Source organism: Bremia lactucae, linkage group LG6 (genome assembly GCF_004359215.1).
Source record: "Bremia lactucae strain SF5 linkage group LG6, whole genome shotgun sequence".
Taxonomy (NCBI): Eukaryota; Oomycota; class Peronosporomycetes; order Peronosporales; family Peronosporaceae; genus Bremia; species Bremia lactucae.
This window is the reverse complement of record NC_090615.1, coordinates 1,419,091-1,433,724: the sequence shown is the minus strand read 5'-3', so window position 1 is coordinate 1,433,724 and position 14,634 is coordinate 1,419,091. Positions and strand designations below refer to the sequence as shown.

Sequence of the window (14,634 nt, the reverse complement as noted above, 5' to 3'; positions counted from 1 at the left end):
CAGCGTCCGTCAAGTCACGTAATAAGTCCTTTTGAACTTGGTCTGTCTGATTACTTCGGATAGGACACGAAGCTCGTTGGTGGCGAGTCGCTGTACGATCCAAGTGCCTCGTCCTTAGTGTAGAACCACTTGATCGTGGTCCGAATACGGACATAGCGGAGACGTTGAGACCCAGGGGCCTCTGAAGCCCAGTCCTAAGGAGCGTAGAAACGGTCATTCCGGCTCGCCGTCTCCTCTTTCCAGGAAGTGAAATGGTGAGTTGTATCGAACGTATCATCGGCAGCATAATCCCGTAGATGCCGAGCGTCACTCATGCCCATCGCCCTTACCAGCTCCTGTAGTGCGGGACTTAAAGGCCGGCTAGCTTTTCGGGGACCTAATCAGTCTATCTACGGGCTTTGTACGCTATTAATATTCCCTAACAGAACAGTGTCGCCCGATGTCATGTTCCAAGAATACTTCCGGCGCTCGGCTCGAATTGTAGGTGCATATACATTTAGAAGAAACAAATTGTCGATTTGAACGCCGATCGCCCGTGAATTCCATTTGTCTTCATTCCACTCTGTAGCTAGAGAGACCGCCTTGGGTGTAAGCAAGATGGCCACTCCGCGGGTCTTAGTAGTACCGAGACTCCAATAAGACATAGTCGCTTGGTCCGGGTCTCGGTGCTTGGCCCACATTCTTTTCCAGTCTAGTTTTAGTGTTCTCGCTTCCTCCGCAATCATCCCCGGCGTAATTAAGGACCTCTTGCTGAGTCCAGTCGTCAAGATTGTCCATTAATGGCGACAGCATCGTGTGATCTGGTCTACGTCTCACGTGTTCGAGCCATCGCTTCACCCATAATTTTGTTTGCTGATCCATCGGTGTTTTGCTGTAATGCTGTAACGCATCCTCCACGCAGTCACACCTGCTCTCCCTCATCCATTGTTAGACGACCGAGCTATCTAGTATTTGCAGAAGCTCTCCCGGAAATACAAAGCGTTTTACCAGCCACAGAAGCTGGTCCAGTGCGAGTCGGACTAAACGCTCCCTGTCTGCGGTGGAGCTGTTGGCAGTAGGAAAATCCAGTTGCTGTGGGTTGAGCCACGCTGGTTGTAGCTGCTCCCATGAAGCATCCCAGTCATCTCGATCTATACGATCGCAGCTCTCGTCATTTGCAAGCATAAGCATCGGCATCGGCTCGGCGCGGCCACGCTTAAAGTCTGTCGTGTTGTGCTTGTGTGAAGCGTCAGCCTTCCCTGTCTCTGCTTGCTTAGGAGAAGACTCATGCCCTCTTCCGGTCCATCGGCGGGGCTTCCCGTAGACGACTCGGCGGCGTCGTTGGGAGCGCTTGAAGGACTAGTTCTCGCTCCACCATTACTAGCGCGCGACTCTGTTCTTGCCGCGGGGTTTCTACCCTCAGAGTCAGATCCGTGCCCGCACCTTCCGGAGAGTTAGCTGTGACAGAATTATGCTGAGGTGAAATCGGCTGCGCGTTGCGCTCACTGCGAGGACCGCAGTAGTGCCCGATTTTAGCCCTCCCGCAGCAAAGATTGCGAGCTATAACCTCTTGAACCAGTGCCCAGCACGTGTCACGCGCTCTTCCTCCAGTAGTCCATATTGCGCGTTAGTTGCTTGCTTGGTCTCTTCCAATTTAAAATCTGGAAGCCGGCTCGTGATCCCTGAGTGCAGAAAAGCTGAATGATGGCGCTCGTGATACTGTAGTACGAGCGGTGGACTCGATGGTGTGTCAATTTTTCCGGCCACCACTTTATCCACAAATTCCCCAATTGAAAGCGGATATTCCCCTGCTATCTCGACCACTCTGTGATGACGTGTGACTGTGATTGGAACATACTTGACACACCTCCAGCCATGCGAGTCGCTATCGATGCTCTCAATCTCATAAATAGACCGTTTAAAGAAGTTTGATGCCATTTAACTGTATCATTCCCTCCCCATGCTTCTTTGGGTACTATGTCCGTTTTAAACGACGAGCTCATGGCATTATCTTCCAAGTACCACCGTACCTACGACGCCGACTCAGCGCGAGTCATTCCCTTCCACCCTCGACAAACATTGTCCAAAATGTGCTCTCATTGATCGTGGGCAAGCTGGTCGATTAGATTTAATAGGCCCGAAATTTTGATACCGCGTTTCAGGCAGGCCGTCAGGTGTTCAAGCGACCTTCCTGGATCATATAAGTTGGCGTCCACCGCCGCTTAACAAATTGACATGGCAACGCAATTCCCGGTAGCAGGTGTAACAACTGCCCTGAGCCCCAGTGCATTTCCATCTCGGAGAGTGTTGCTGGGGGGTGTACCGACCTGGCTCCGATCGATAGAGCCTTTGTTTGCCGCTTTGCAATACGCTGGACCAGCTGGCGGAAAGTTTTCCTCGCATTCCGCTTAATAGTCATAATTACCAGAACTGGTGAAATTGGAGCGAGTCCTCGCTCACGCCCGACCGTTTTGTGGTGCGACTTCCGGGAAGTCACGGTGATATGAGAAATTTTCTCCTTCGCCTTCTCATCCTCTCGGATGTCTGATGTTAAATCGATCGTCGACAGGCTGGAGCCGTTCCCCCGAACTGTGTCTTCGTCTCATCCTCTGCCTGTTGCTTCTCATCGTCCTCTGTTTGCCGGTTTCCCTTATCCTCGTCCTCTGCGTGATCAGCTCTCTTTGCAGTGCTTGGTCTGGCCGGAATTGCGCAGGAAGCCAAGTTTGTTGAGCGCCCCTTTCTAGAAATCCGGGTTAACCAAGGGTGTTGTTCCATCGGTTTGGGTCCAGGCTGTAGATGCTCGAATTTCGTCCGTTGTTCAGCTTGGGGTGCGCTACTCACTGCGGGAGAGGCGTTGAGCCCCCTCGCTTGAGATGTACATGCTGCTTCCCGCTGCCCGCTGCTGCGGGGGCGTGACAGCAGCTTAAGCAGCTTCTTCTGCTGCATCCTGGAGCGTTAACCGACTCGCCGCCATAAATCCGATTTCATCCAGACTAGAAAACGCTGTGGCTAGGTCCTCGAGCTCGCGCACGTCGTCTTCTGTCACGACTTATCCTCCTGGACCTCTTAATAAGGCATCGGTGAAGCTACACCGGGCTATTGTGTGTCCCAGATTACCGCATTGTAGACATTGAAGCCTATGCCCAACATTGGGGTGCTTCACAATGATGGTAGTGCCAAACCAGAGGAGTCGCACCACACCATCTAAGAAATTAGGACAACCCGCCAGCTTGAGTGAAACTCTCCCAATCATGGACGTCCGTGATTCCGGAGTATGAGTGTCCAGGTCTTCCATCTCAAATTCGGTCGGTATTTTTGCCTTTAAATATGCTGCGATCCTGCCAACGTCACTAAATCGGCTGATGTTTTGTAGGTGCAAGTGTATTCTACACGTCTCCCTTGTGGTTTTCCATTCAGCCCTTGCTGTCGTTGCCAGATAGACCCTTTGTCTGGGATGTGGGCGTTCTGGAGCCGATATTATAATTTGTGTTTACGCATCATGTATGAGTGCCAGATGCACCAATCAGTGGTAACCATGGACTTGAGAAGAGTTATCTCACGATAAGTCGCGACTTCTACTGGCCACGCCAGTATGAGTTCGTCCGCAAGTACATACGTGCTTGCAAAGTTTGTCAAGGGGTGAAGCCCAGTGCTTCATCCCGTGCTCCGTTACAATTTCTGCCTGTTCCGGTAGAGTGTTAGCAGTCCATATCTATGAACTTCGTCTTCGGATTTCCCGACGACGATCACAAGAATAATAGTATTCTTGTTTTCGTTGATCGTATCAGCAAAAAGGTCCATCTTGCTGCAGTATTGGAGTCGATTACAGCCAGAGGATTGACGGATTCGAGTGGTGAGAAGCGTGTTCTTGTTGAACGCCTCTCGAACTACCGTGAGGTATTGGGGCTTCGAACGAGTTATAATTGGCGAGTGTATCCACAGTCGCATGATAGTTGGAGCCTCGTTCCCAGCTGATGATGGACGTTCGGGTCTCGTCCGACAGTAGGACGAGACCCATCCTCCTCGACAGAGAGTCCATCGGAGAACGAGCGCATCCCGCGCTCGTAAAAAGATCGGAGTTTTTCTAGGCGCATCTCACAAGAGATGAGCGTCCTTCACTGAGGATACTTAACGGAATATGCTTCCAGGGGCATGACCTGCGCCCTAATAACAGCATTGACTTGAGCCCCCCCATGAGAGGCAAGGTACCCCCACGAGAGACAAGGTACCCCTGTCTTTCTTGCAGCCTGTAGCATGCACCGACTACGGTCTGTATTTCGAACCATTCACGAAAAACTATTCAGTTTGTCAAGCCAGCATCGCGGCCTATGCTTTGCGCATTCTTGATAAATGCCGTCCAAGCTTGGAACAAAGGTTTGACATCCTTTGCCCGATTTCAAGTGTACCGCCGAAGGCATCGATGAAGAATTCCGTTCCATCATCACCAGACTTGTGAACCCTGGATCAGTCGAATAACGGAATGTGGTATCGATCGTTGGTCATACCAAACCTAGAGCTAGGTTACCCTTAGAAAGCAACCAATGCTATTTTCCGGAGCGTGCCGCAACGTGTTGCGGTCGCTTTCTAATTGACTCATGTAAACGGTAACGTGGCTCTCGGTGCGATCCCCAGAATCACTTCTTTCCTGGTGGAGCAAACTAGCACCACCAGCAACTTTCTTCCCTGCACGATCACATAGTTCCTGGTGACTCATACCAAAGTCATCTGAGTGATCGTCGCCCATGAAGTCATCATCAGATGACTCCCCACCAAAAAAGTCAGACGGGTCGAACAACTTCGTCATAAGCTCTTTGGTTGTCACGTTAGAACCCAAAGTTTTTACGGACTCGGCTCCGGATGATCCGGCGGCCTTCACAGTAGCCACCGAGTCGGGCGTTGACGGTGGCTTGGACCAGTCATTTACAAGTGGTGTAGCAGGTGACTTGTCACGGACACCTGCAATGGCATCAGCAAATGACATATTCCAGTCGCCTGCAATGAAAGTAGGAGAATAACTATTCCCAACAGAAACGCATTAGCGTCCACTGAAACATTTGTGTTACCAAACGAATTGATCTCTAAACGAAAATCAATAATGCGAAAATGGAGTTTTAAATAAAAATCAATGATGCAAAATTACAGGAGAGACATAACAGTATTTTCCTGTCACACCACGTCATGACTGTTGGTTAAGGGGCGCGGGGTTCGTCCTTGCGTTTTGTATGCGGGGTGGTGATGCAACAGGAGGTCCGTTACATGAATAATTTTTCCTTTGAGAGGAAATAAAAAGAGAAGTACAAAATTACTATCATATAAATTTTGACTAATTAGTTCCAATATTACCAAATTTGGTAATGCTGACGAATTAAGACATTAGTTCTATCAATTGGTTAATTTAACTCTAAATCAAGCGCGCCAATCGTTATAAGACACGATTGTACGGTGCGCATGGAGGCGCCATACATAGTTTGTTGTTAGTATAATAGAGTAAGTAGTAGATGGAAGATCGTTACATAGGAGCTTGAAATATTAATACAGTTTTACTTTTTCCCTATTCTACAGCCTTAATCTAGACCCCTAAAGCTAAGCTCTCGTAACTTTATAGAAACCTTCCTATGCACCCTTGTGAACGTGAAGCTTCGAGGCACCTCACCTACACTGTAATAAGTGTAAGGTTAACTAGTACTTATCCGTACTGGTGGAAGGTGTCTTCCTCAATCGTGTTTTGTAGCGATAATTTAAAATAAAATCAACTAATCAACAGAACTAATGTCTTGTTTCCTTAATATTACCATATTTCTTTTAAATATTGGAACTATTAAGTCGAATCACTTCCCAATCGGCGAAGCAATGATCAGTTGGTCAAAAAGGAGTATAATTTGGCCCCTTCTGATATAATAAAACCTAGACAAGAGAGCGATGTCGCCCCCACTCCTGCTTCCTCCCGAGGGAGGACTGGAAATGGAGGTGATAGAGCCACACGTATCGGCCCCGTTGGGCGCGGAACCATGCTCAGACGGCTTAAGTGGAGACGTCATCCACGAACTGCGGGTGACGCTGGCGGAGACGAGCATGCCATAGGAAGTTTCACCCAAGCGAGAGAAAGGTGCAACGGGTCAAACTCGGTGTTCTAAGCGCCGAATCCGAGCAGTTTATCGGCGAGACCGCGGGATTTTACTTCTGAGCCTTATCAGGCCGGTCGCTTAGACCCTGAAGTCCCCGTACAAGAGGGGGTGAAGGTCAACCTGGAGAAAGCAGGTGAGGATAGGGCTACAATAAGAGACGGTACGGCTGTTAAGGCTACTTCAATTCCGCCAGCCCCTGGGAGACAGCAAAGCCAGCGCACTCACTTGAACGCGAGCAGGAGGAGCCTTGTTTTTCGACGCATCGCAGGCCAGTTTTAAATCATCCATCATCATCTCAATTGTCAATATCATCGGTAGATATGTTTGAAGCGCTGGTGGAGGACATGGCTGAGTCACCGAACGTGGGACAAGTGGAAGCGTGGCGCGAAAATTAAGGCATTTATTCGCCGAAGCCTATAGTGCAGTGCCAGTTCAGTTATCGGCGGTGAGGAAGCGCTTTCCGGCTCTGACCGCAGAGGTAGCTGCAGCTTTAGTCGGTCTATTTGAGCAAGTCTTCGTACAAGGGCGAGGGACATTTTCAGACTGGCAGAAAATGGTGACGGCGATATAGCGGGAACTGTTAACGACAAAGTGAGCATTTAAAGAGATAATCCGTCGTCTTTGCAGCCAACACAAATGGGCCCAAGCTCCAGTTTTAAATCAATGGTCTCGAGTGGTCCGTACCGGAGCGACGGCTTCACGTCAGGCAACGCCGCGAGTTGACAGCCTAAACCACCGTTTTGAAGAGTTCATGTTCGACGCCTCTGCTTTCACAGGGTAAAACATTACTCGCCCTAGATTGCTATGTCCGGCACCGGCTGCTCGTGCAGGCAGCACCAAGTACGAGAAGGCACAGATGACGAGTGGGCGATCATTGCGGGGCTAGTCGAAGGTACGAGGGCATGCAGGCGCTTGCCTGACTTTATCCAGCAAGCACTGAAAAGTGAAGAGAGGCTGCGCTTATGTAGTACAATCCAAGCACAAGTCGAAGAAGAATTAATTTTGCAGTTGGATCGGGCTCGCGTTATAAAAATAAGTCGACGGTCTACAAAGGCCATAACGGAGGCAATCCTGCAATCAGCGGAGCTCGAGCGAATTATTCTCCCTGATCTCCATATTATGCTGAGTCAGACCAAGACTATTGGATATGATCACGTAACCAAAACCATACATTTTTTTTCTTCACTAGAACTACAGCTGAACGCCACAAGCAGGTCCGAGTGCTGTTCTATGGAAAAGTGTGGGTGGGAATGACAACACGAGCTGTGTCGCCAGCAATGCCTGTGTAATACAGTAAGTCATATCAAACAAGGACGAAAGTCTGATCACTATGACTAATTTTCGTCTCTGTTTGATATGTCTGATATTTTGTTTCTTTGGAAATAACATAATTAAGATTTTTTAATGCGTGTTGTGTATCACTCTGTCGAGAATCGATACAATTTCGACAATCCCTTAAAGGATTGTAAGGATGAATCTGTAAGGTAATCCATCCACTTTTTAAGAGCCTTATCGTATTGATGAGATCTTCTTACGTCGTCGAGTAATGTTGACGACGGAACACGTATTGTTGCAACAGTGGCCTTATACTCACTGTTGATTTGCGCAGCCGGCTTAAAATCGGGTCGGCGCGAAAGGGCATCAGCGACGACTTTCCATTCATGGGTCTGCTATGAAAGACGACATCATCAAAATAGCTCGGTGCGAAATCCAGCACCGATCTTACAGGTTAGTTACACATCTGTTAAATGTCGTAGGGCATTACTAAGTCCCTGTGGCATGAATAGACACTATTATAGCATTCCGTTTGGGGTGCTTACTGCTGTGAACGAAATATCATGTTAACGCAAGAGGATCTGATAGAATTTAACCATCAGGTCCATCGATGAAAATTATATTCTTAGACATACCATGAATGATTACGATATTTCGTGGTATCGGCGTTTGAGCCGGAACTGATGCAGCGTTCGATTTTTTTGAGCGCATGCACCACCCTCCTTTTGCTTTACACATACAAAAGGTCGGCGAGGTTGATCTCCTCACATTACCCGCTACTAAGTGATCGGCAAAGAATTAGTCGATCGCTAATACTTGTTCACGAGGCAATGGCCACTGCTTCATGATTCCCCCCAACTGCCTCTACCTGTAATTGCACACCCACAGCGAGATCATCTATGATCGACCCGATCTAGGACTTTCGCCTTGTCTCTTATAGACAGGCGTTTAAATGTTGATTTCCAAGCAAGCATCCTTGTTTCGTACCACTCAACTCTTTCGAGTGGTCGAAATTTGACGCTGTCTGTGCTTGTGAACAGCCGTCGGGATCTAACTCCACAGTATGATGGGTAATCACGCCGAGGCCTTGTGCAGTCGTGCGAACGATCACACCATAATTAAGGCCATCGCACTCACTTGTAGGACATCCACACGCTTAGGGACGTTCCAAGACGTTCATCAGATGGCCATCTGACGAACAAGACACAGGCATTGTCACGGCTTAATGCTGCCAGTTTTACATGGCTCGTACATTCCGAGCCATAATATTCCAAGGATGACATCAAACTTGTTATCCAAATCAAGTACGATTAAATCATCATCGTCCTGTTTACCCTTTAACGTGTATTGGATACCAACTACACCGTTGCTATACTGTTACAGATGCGCCTGTTGCTAGGCGCACTGTCATCCTCGAAATAGTGATATTGCGCTGAATGAACTTGAGCCTGCGATCTTCTAGCGGTTGGCGTCGAATAAAATTGTTTGGCATACCACAATCGACTAGGGACTAAAGTAGCAAAATATTTGATACTTTGATTTTTTAAGGGGATGAGGTTAATTTCATCACCTGCGGCAGTACACCCAACGTTTGTGTGTGAGGAGCAACTTTGTCAAAAGGCCTGCAAGTTTTTCTGACGTTGCTGAATCAGTAGGGGGCTCCGCATCTACTGACCCCGACCGTTTTATTCTCTTACAATCCCCCTCGACGTTGCGATTTCGCAACAGCGTCGGATCCGCGCCCTCCGCTGCTACTAGCGGGAGGTTGATCTTTTCGATCGGTATTTCTAGGCACTTGGCTTTGGGCATTGCGCACATAGGCGTAGCGGCCCGTCTTTTGACAACGATTACATTTATGTAATCGTTTGTAACTTAAAATGCGAGGTTTCTTGATCCCTCCATACAAGATATCCATTTGTTCTGGACCTCCATTTTCTTGGCTTCTCGGTGGACGATAAGCACCCGAGTGGACGAAAGCCTGTTTCAGGCTGAAGTCCTCCTTTTCCGCTACAGAGATCGCTTTGTCTAGCGTCTCTATTTCGATCCAGAACAGGTGAGTATTGACAGGGCCGTCTGCAAGACCATTGATAGCCACAGTTGCCTGTGCTTGTTCCTCGATTGGATGACTCACGATACAACTTACAAGGTATCGTGTAAGTTGGCATAACCGTAAAGATCACGCTTGTCCTGCTTAAATCCAGGAGCTCTGCTCGAGCCCTGAATTCGGCACGTGGCGGCTCAAAGGTTTTTCTGAGCCGGGATTGAAGACCTTATACGATCCAAAACCTAATGGGTCGGGAAGATGTCTTGAAGACCTCATACGATCCAAAAACCAATGGGTCGCGAAGATTGAGATGTAAGCTTAAGATGTGGCACGTCCGGCTAAGTTGGACATGCCAAATTTCACTTTCGTCGCATCATGATTGATGCGGCGAGCTTCGACGGCATCGTCTAATTCGACGAACCATCTTAAAGGAGAGTCGCCTTCGACTGCCTTAAGCTTATAAATTTCGATCTTAAAGCTTTCGGGTCGACGCGGAAGCGACGTCCCATGTGAATGCTGCTGTCTCAACAATTCAATTGTTGAGCACCCTGTTCTTTCAACATCTCCGCGTGTTGAGAGCCTTGCTGGTGAAGCAAGGCTACATTTTCTTGAACCCCGTCAAGTTCATGTTCTATGAACTCGGCTATGTGTCTCATCTCTCTGTAGAGTGACAACAAGGCGCTTACGGCTGTTGCACCTATGGCTAAACTCTCACGTACGACGGCTCTCCAATCAAGGTCACTCAAATCAGCGGACCTCTCACGCCTTACGTGGGGGCCTCCCAAGAGAGCTTGAAAGCTCCCTCCTTCTTCATCCAACATGTCCAGGATGGATGGTACGTGCGCAAGCCGTTGAATGGACAACGAAGTGCTACGAGGTTTAACGGAATAGTACTAACAACAGTACTAGTGAACCTTCACTGATTACAGTGAAGGTGGGGTGCCTCGACTACTTCACGTGCACGAGGTGCAGAGAAAGGTTTAACTAGGGTAAATTCTAAGGCTTTAAAGGAAAAAGGAAAACTCTACTTATACATTAAGTTCTTCATAACAATCTTCTATCTAGTGGCTATAATATATTAATAACAAACAATGTATGGCGACTACTTGCGCACCGCCTTATCGTGTCTTAATGATTGGAACTGATGTCTTGTTGCCTCAATATTATTAAATTTGGTAATATTGGAACAATTAAGTCAAAAATAATAAAAGATAATAGTTTTGTACTTTTCCTCTCAATAAAATCAATTTTTATCATTCCTCATAAGAAAATATAATTTTAAACTACGAAACGCCCGTTACAAAAATCCGGTTACATTTCAAAGGGTTACTAATATTACTAAATAAAAGCGAGTATTACGTGGCTGGTCAAAATTCAAATGACACCTTGCATTTAAAGCTAATAAATGCAGCTGTCAAATTTTAAAATTGACATAGAGAAAGCTGTAAATTTCAGAGGAGGACAATAAATTACAAGCAAAAACGGTGTCAAATTTAGCTCATGGTAAATTTTTATTGCAATGTTTGACAATGTCTGCAAATTTGTGCGTGTTTTAATTTGAGTTAACTTTTAGAAAAAAATAGTTAACAACAAGCAATACGCACGAAAAGTCGATCACAAAGTACCATCCTTAATCCATCTCGAATTTTGCAGCATGCCAGCAAATTCGCCCTGCTTTATGCTAAGCAGTTCCAAAGGAGAACCAAACTCGGCAATACGTCCTTGTTTAAGTACAAGCACCTTTTCATAATCGAGAATCGTCTCGACGCGATGAGCAATTGTCAACACTGTCGTATCGGCAAAATTACTTCGAATAGACGCCTGAATCAATTTGTCTACATTTCATCAAAAAGAAAACACTTTTTAGTCAATAACAAAAAAAATCGCAAGTTAAAAAGTTTTTCATTCCTGTGGAGTGATCCATCGAAGCCGTGGCTTCATCAAGACACAAAATTTTAGAATTGCGAAGAATTGCACGAGCCAAACAAAACAATTGGCGCTCGCCGACACTCAAATTATCCCCACTTTCAAGAATCTCGGCATCCAAACCACCATGTAACCCTTGAATAAATGTTTCAAGACGGGCTTTTCGAAGTGCCTGCCACAATGTTTTGTCCGTCGCTTGTCGTGTCGGATCGAGATTAAAACGAACGCTTGCGGCGAAAAGAACGGGATCCTGTGGAATAATTGCAATTCGAGAGCGCAATTCCGTTAAACTCACGGCTGTTGTCGAAACTTCATCAATAAAAATCTCGCCACCTCCTTTTAATTGAATCGGTACCATTCGAAAAAGTGCCATTAATAACGAGCTCTTGCCTGCCCCTGTTCTTCCACAGATGCCAATTTTTTCGCCGCCATGAATAGTAAAGGAAAGATTGCGAAGAACGGGGGGAGACAAAGGATCGTATCGAACACAAACGTTTGAAAACTCAATTTTGCCCTGTTCGGGCCAATGTGGCCGTACCTGAAGCGGTCGGGACTTGGTGATTGTATAGCGGTCGTAATACTGAGCTACAAGCGTCACAGGTTCCGTCTCAACGCGACAATATTCATCTGTCCGCTCGACACTATTCATCATATTTTCCATATCAATTTCCATTCGAATAATCCAATTCAGTAACGACGTCATATTTTGCGAGTAACTCAGCAAGAGTCCAGCCATGGCACTCGAAAGCATAGCACGGTCGCGACAAACAAAGTACGCAACCGCAAATGTAATTCCTGCACCAAGGAATTCAAGCCGTACTCCCAACCAGCGATTACAAAGATTCAAAAGCAAAAATGCCTTGGTATTTTCATTAATTTTTTTCGCTTGAATATTTACATGTTGCTGTACCATATGAAATGTCCGAATTGTTACCAATCCGGATAATGTTTCGGTCAAATGGGTGTATACGGGACTTTTCGAAATATTGTCGAAACGTTGCAATTCGCGACAGGTTTTGCCATAATATTGTTGGTATGCAGTGTAGCACATCAATACAGGAACGAAAAGAAGAAGAAGAATTGGAGCGGTGAAGCTCTGGATGGCTAGCATGCTACCAAGCGCTAAAAGCATAATACTCAATTGAAGAATGGTGGAATTTAGCTTTTGATCTAGCAAAGCAACGATTCCAATGAGTTTAAATGATCACATTTTCAATCAAAGCACTTGAGTACGAACCAATAATGTTGATATCGTTTGAAAATCGATTGAGTATACGACCCACAGGGGTTGTATCAAAAAAACGCATGGTTCCTTTCATAACGTGTCGAAGTAGGTTATAATGAATTCGCTTTGAAGCACTAGAGACAAGTAAGTAGCGTATCGCTTAGAAAGAGAATCGTTCATTCGTACCGAAGTCCAGCAAATCGACCATAGAGGTCCCCAACGAATCCCAATACAATGGTACTTAGACCGAGATACGCGTATATTGAAAGGTAAAACGACAAAGCAACGCCAGTAGGTTGACGGCTTGTCCATTTTGTTAGCCATAAATCCGTCGATACCGACGACATTTGCATGGCAATTAATAATGCAAGTGTGCCAATCGTAGTTATGCTACCACACGACATCAAGTAGGATAAATAGACCCTCCATGCGACTTTCCCGTCAACTTTGTCTTCATTTTGAATCAAACCACTACGATGTTCCATACAAGTCTTCTCTTGATCGCTTACCGTCAAAGAATCTTGAATTATTTGAGAAAAAGCACTATTACAAGTAGACTTTGTTGTCTCGACATTGCTTTTGTCCGTGTGTTGATGTGATTGCATCATTGTCGCAAATAACCCATTTAAAAGCATCAGCTCTTGAAATGTACCCATTTCAGCAACTCGCATGTTGTCCATTACGATAATCCAATCTGCCATTGGTGCAAATTGGAGCGAATGGGTACTCAGTATCCGTGTGGAGTCAGCTAAAAGCCCATTAGTTGAGTCATTGAAGCATTGATTAAAGACACGTGTTGCCACTTGCGCGTCTAAAGCCGAGAATACATCGTCTAATACATACAAGTTTTGATCGTTTCGATACACAGCGCGAGCAATCGAAAGCCGTTGTTTTTGTCCACCACTTAAGGTTACACCATTTTCGCCAATTTCAGTATGTACTCCATTTGGAAGCTGAATCAATTCGTGCTCGAGTTCACAGCTTTGAATCACACGATGAAGACGAGGTGTGTTTAATTTAGCTCCAAATAGAATATTTTCTTGCACACTCGCATGGGTTAAATACGGCGTCTGAGCAGCATACGACACTTTAATTGACGGCATCTGAACAGTCCCGTACGCTGGTTGGAGCTCTCTCAATACAGTTGCTAATAAAGTCGACTTGCCGCTTCCAACAGCGCCAACCACAAGTGTCAGCTTTCCTTTTGGTATCGAAATCGTTACATTCGATAACGGAGTACTATCATCGACTTGATTGTCGTTTGTTTTCGTGCTTTTTTTTGCTTTTTTTTCCTCGTTCCTTTTTAACCACTTGAATGTTGCATGACGAATTTCATACGATCGATTTGTAGGGGAGAGTAAAGTGGCTACATTTACGTGGGACTTTCGGTACAAAAACGATTCAAGTCGGTGAATGGATACATTTGCTTGAAATAAAAGTGAAAAGACTTGAGGTAATAACGTAAGTGGTAGTCGAAAGATACTAAAGAGCGTAATGGCTGTGAACGCTTTGTCGGGCGTCAACGGTTCCGTTTGAATGTATGAATACGCTGCGAACGTACCAACCGATACGAGCACGGGTCCTGCTTGAAGAAAGACTTTTCCACAGACGTTCCATAGTATTGTCTGCTTCAAGTACTGTAGCTCTTGGGTTCGAATCGAGTGCACTTGATCAAGCATTTCACTCTCCCATGCATAGAATTTAATTACTCGAATGTGCTGAAATATTTCCGTGAGAAACTTCAGGCGCTTGTCAGTGCATTGGAGCATTCGCTTTGAAATCAAGGCAGCTCTGGACGACAATGCTGCGCTTGTAGGTAGTAATATAACCATCATGAAGACACCTGCGAAAGATGCAATACCAAGATACTGGAGTAACAGCGACAAACCAATGATAAGCTGGACCGGAGCGGCCCACGAGTAGTGAATCACGTAAAAAAGCTCCAAGATGCGATTGGCATCAATTGTAGCCAAATTCATAATATGTCCCGAGCCCAAAGTACTCTTGTCTTGGGACGACAATTGTAATGTCTGTTCGTATACAAGCATTGTCAATGCGGA

The 14,634-nt window shown here is 46.1% G+C and overlaps 3 protein-coding genes across 3 annotated transcripts in view; all 3 read right to left on the bottom strand.

Moving 5' to 3' along the window:
- Nucleotides 1-615: 615 nt before the first annotated feature.
- Nucleotides 616-861, bottom strand: CCR75_003187 (uncharacterized protein; the record flags this gene model as incomplete). Its single annotated transcript, XM_067961284.1, has 1 exon — nt 616-861. One exon carries the CDS (start codon nt 859-861, stop codon nt 616-618), a length of 246 nt encoding a protein of 81 aa, XP_067818632.1.
- A 66-nt stretch (nt 862-927) lies between these two features.
- On the bottom strand, nt 928-1,176 carry CCR75_003188 (uncharacterized protein; the record flags this gene model as incomplete). The annotated part of the gene is made up of 1 exon (XM_067961285.1): nt 928-1,176. One exon carries the CDS (start codon nt 1,174-1,176, stop codon nt 928-930), a length of 249 nt encoding a protein of 82 aa, XP_067818637.1.
- A 9,799-nt stretch (nt 1,177-10,975) lies between these two features.
- The window catches only part of CCR75_003189 (uncharacterized protein), a gene marked incomplete at both ends in the record, with an annotated part of 5,427 nt that continues 1,768 nt past the window's right edge, over nt 10,976-14,634 (bottom strand). The window contains 5 exons of the mRNA XM_067961286.1: nt 10,976-10,989; nt 11,049-11,258; nt 11,299-12,519; nt 12,575-12,708; nt 12,761-14,582. Coding sequence (XP_067818636.1) covers nt 10,976-10,989; nt 11,049-11,258; nt 11,299-12,519; nt 12,575-12,708; nt 12,761-14,582 — 3,401 coding nt within the window. The remainder of the gene's footprint in view (nt 10,990-11,048; nt 11,259-11,298; nt 12,520-12,574; nt 12,709-12,760; nt 14,583-14,634) is intronic.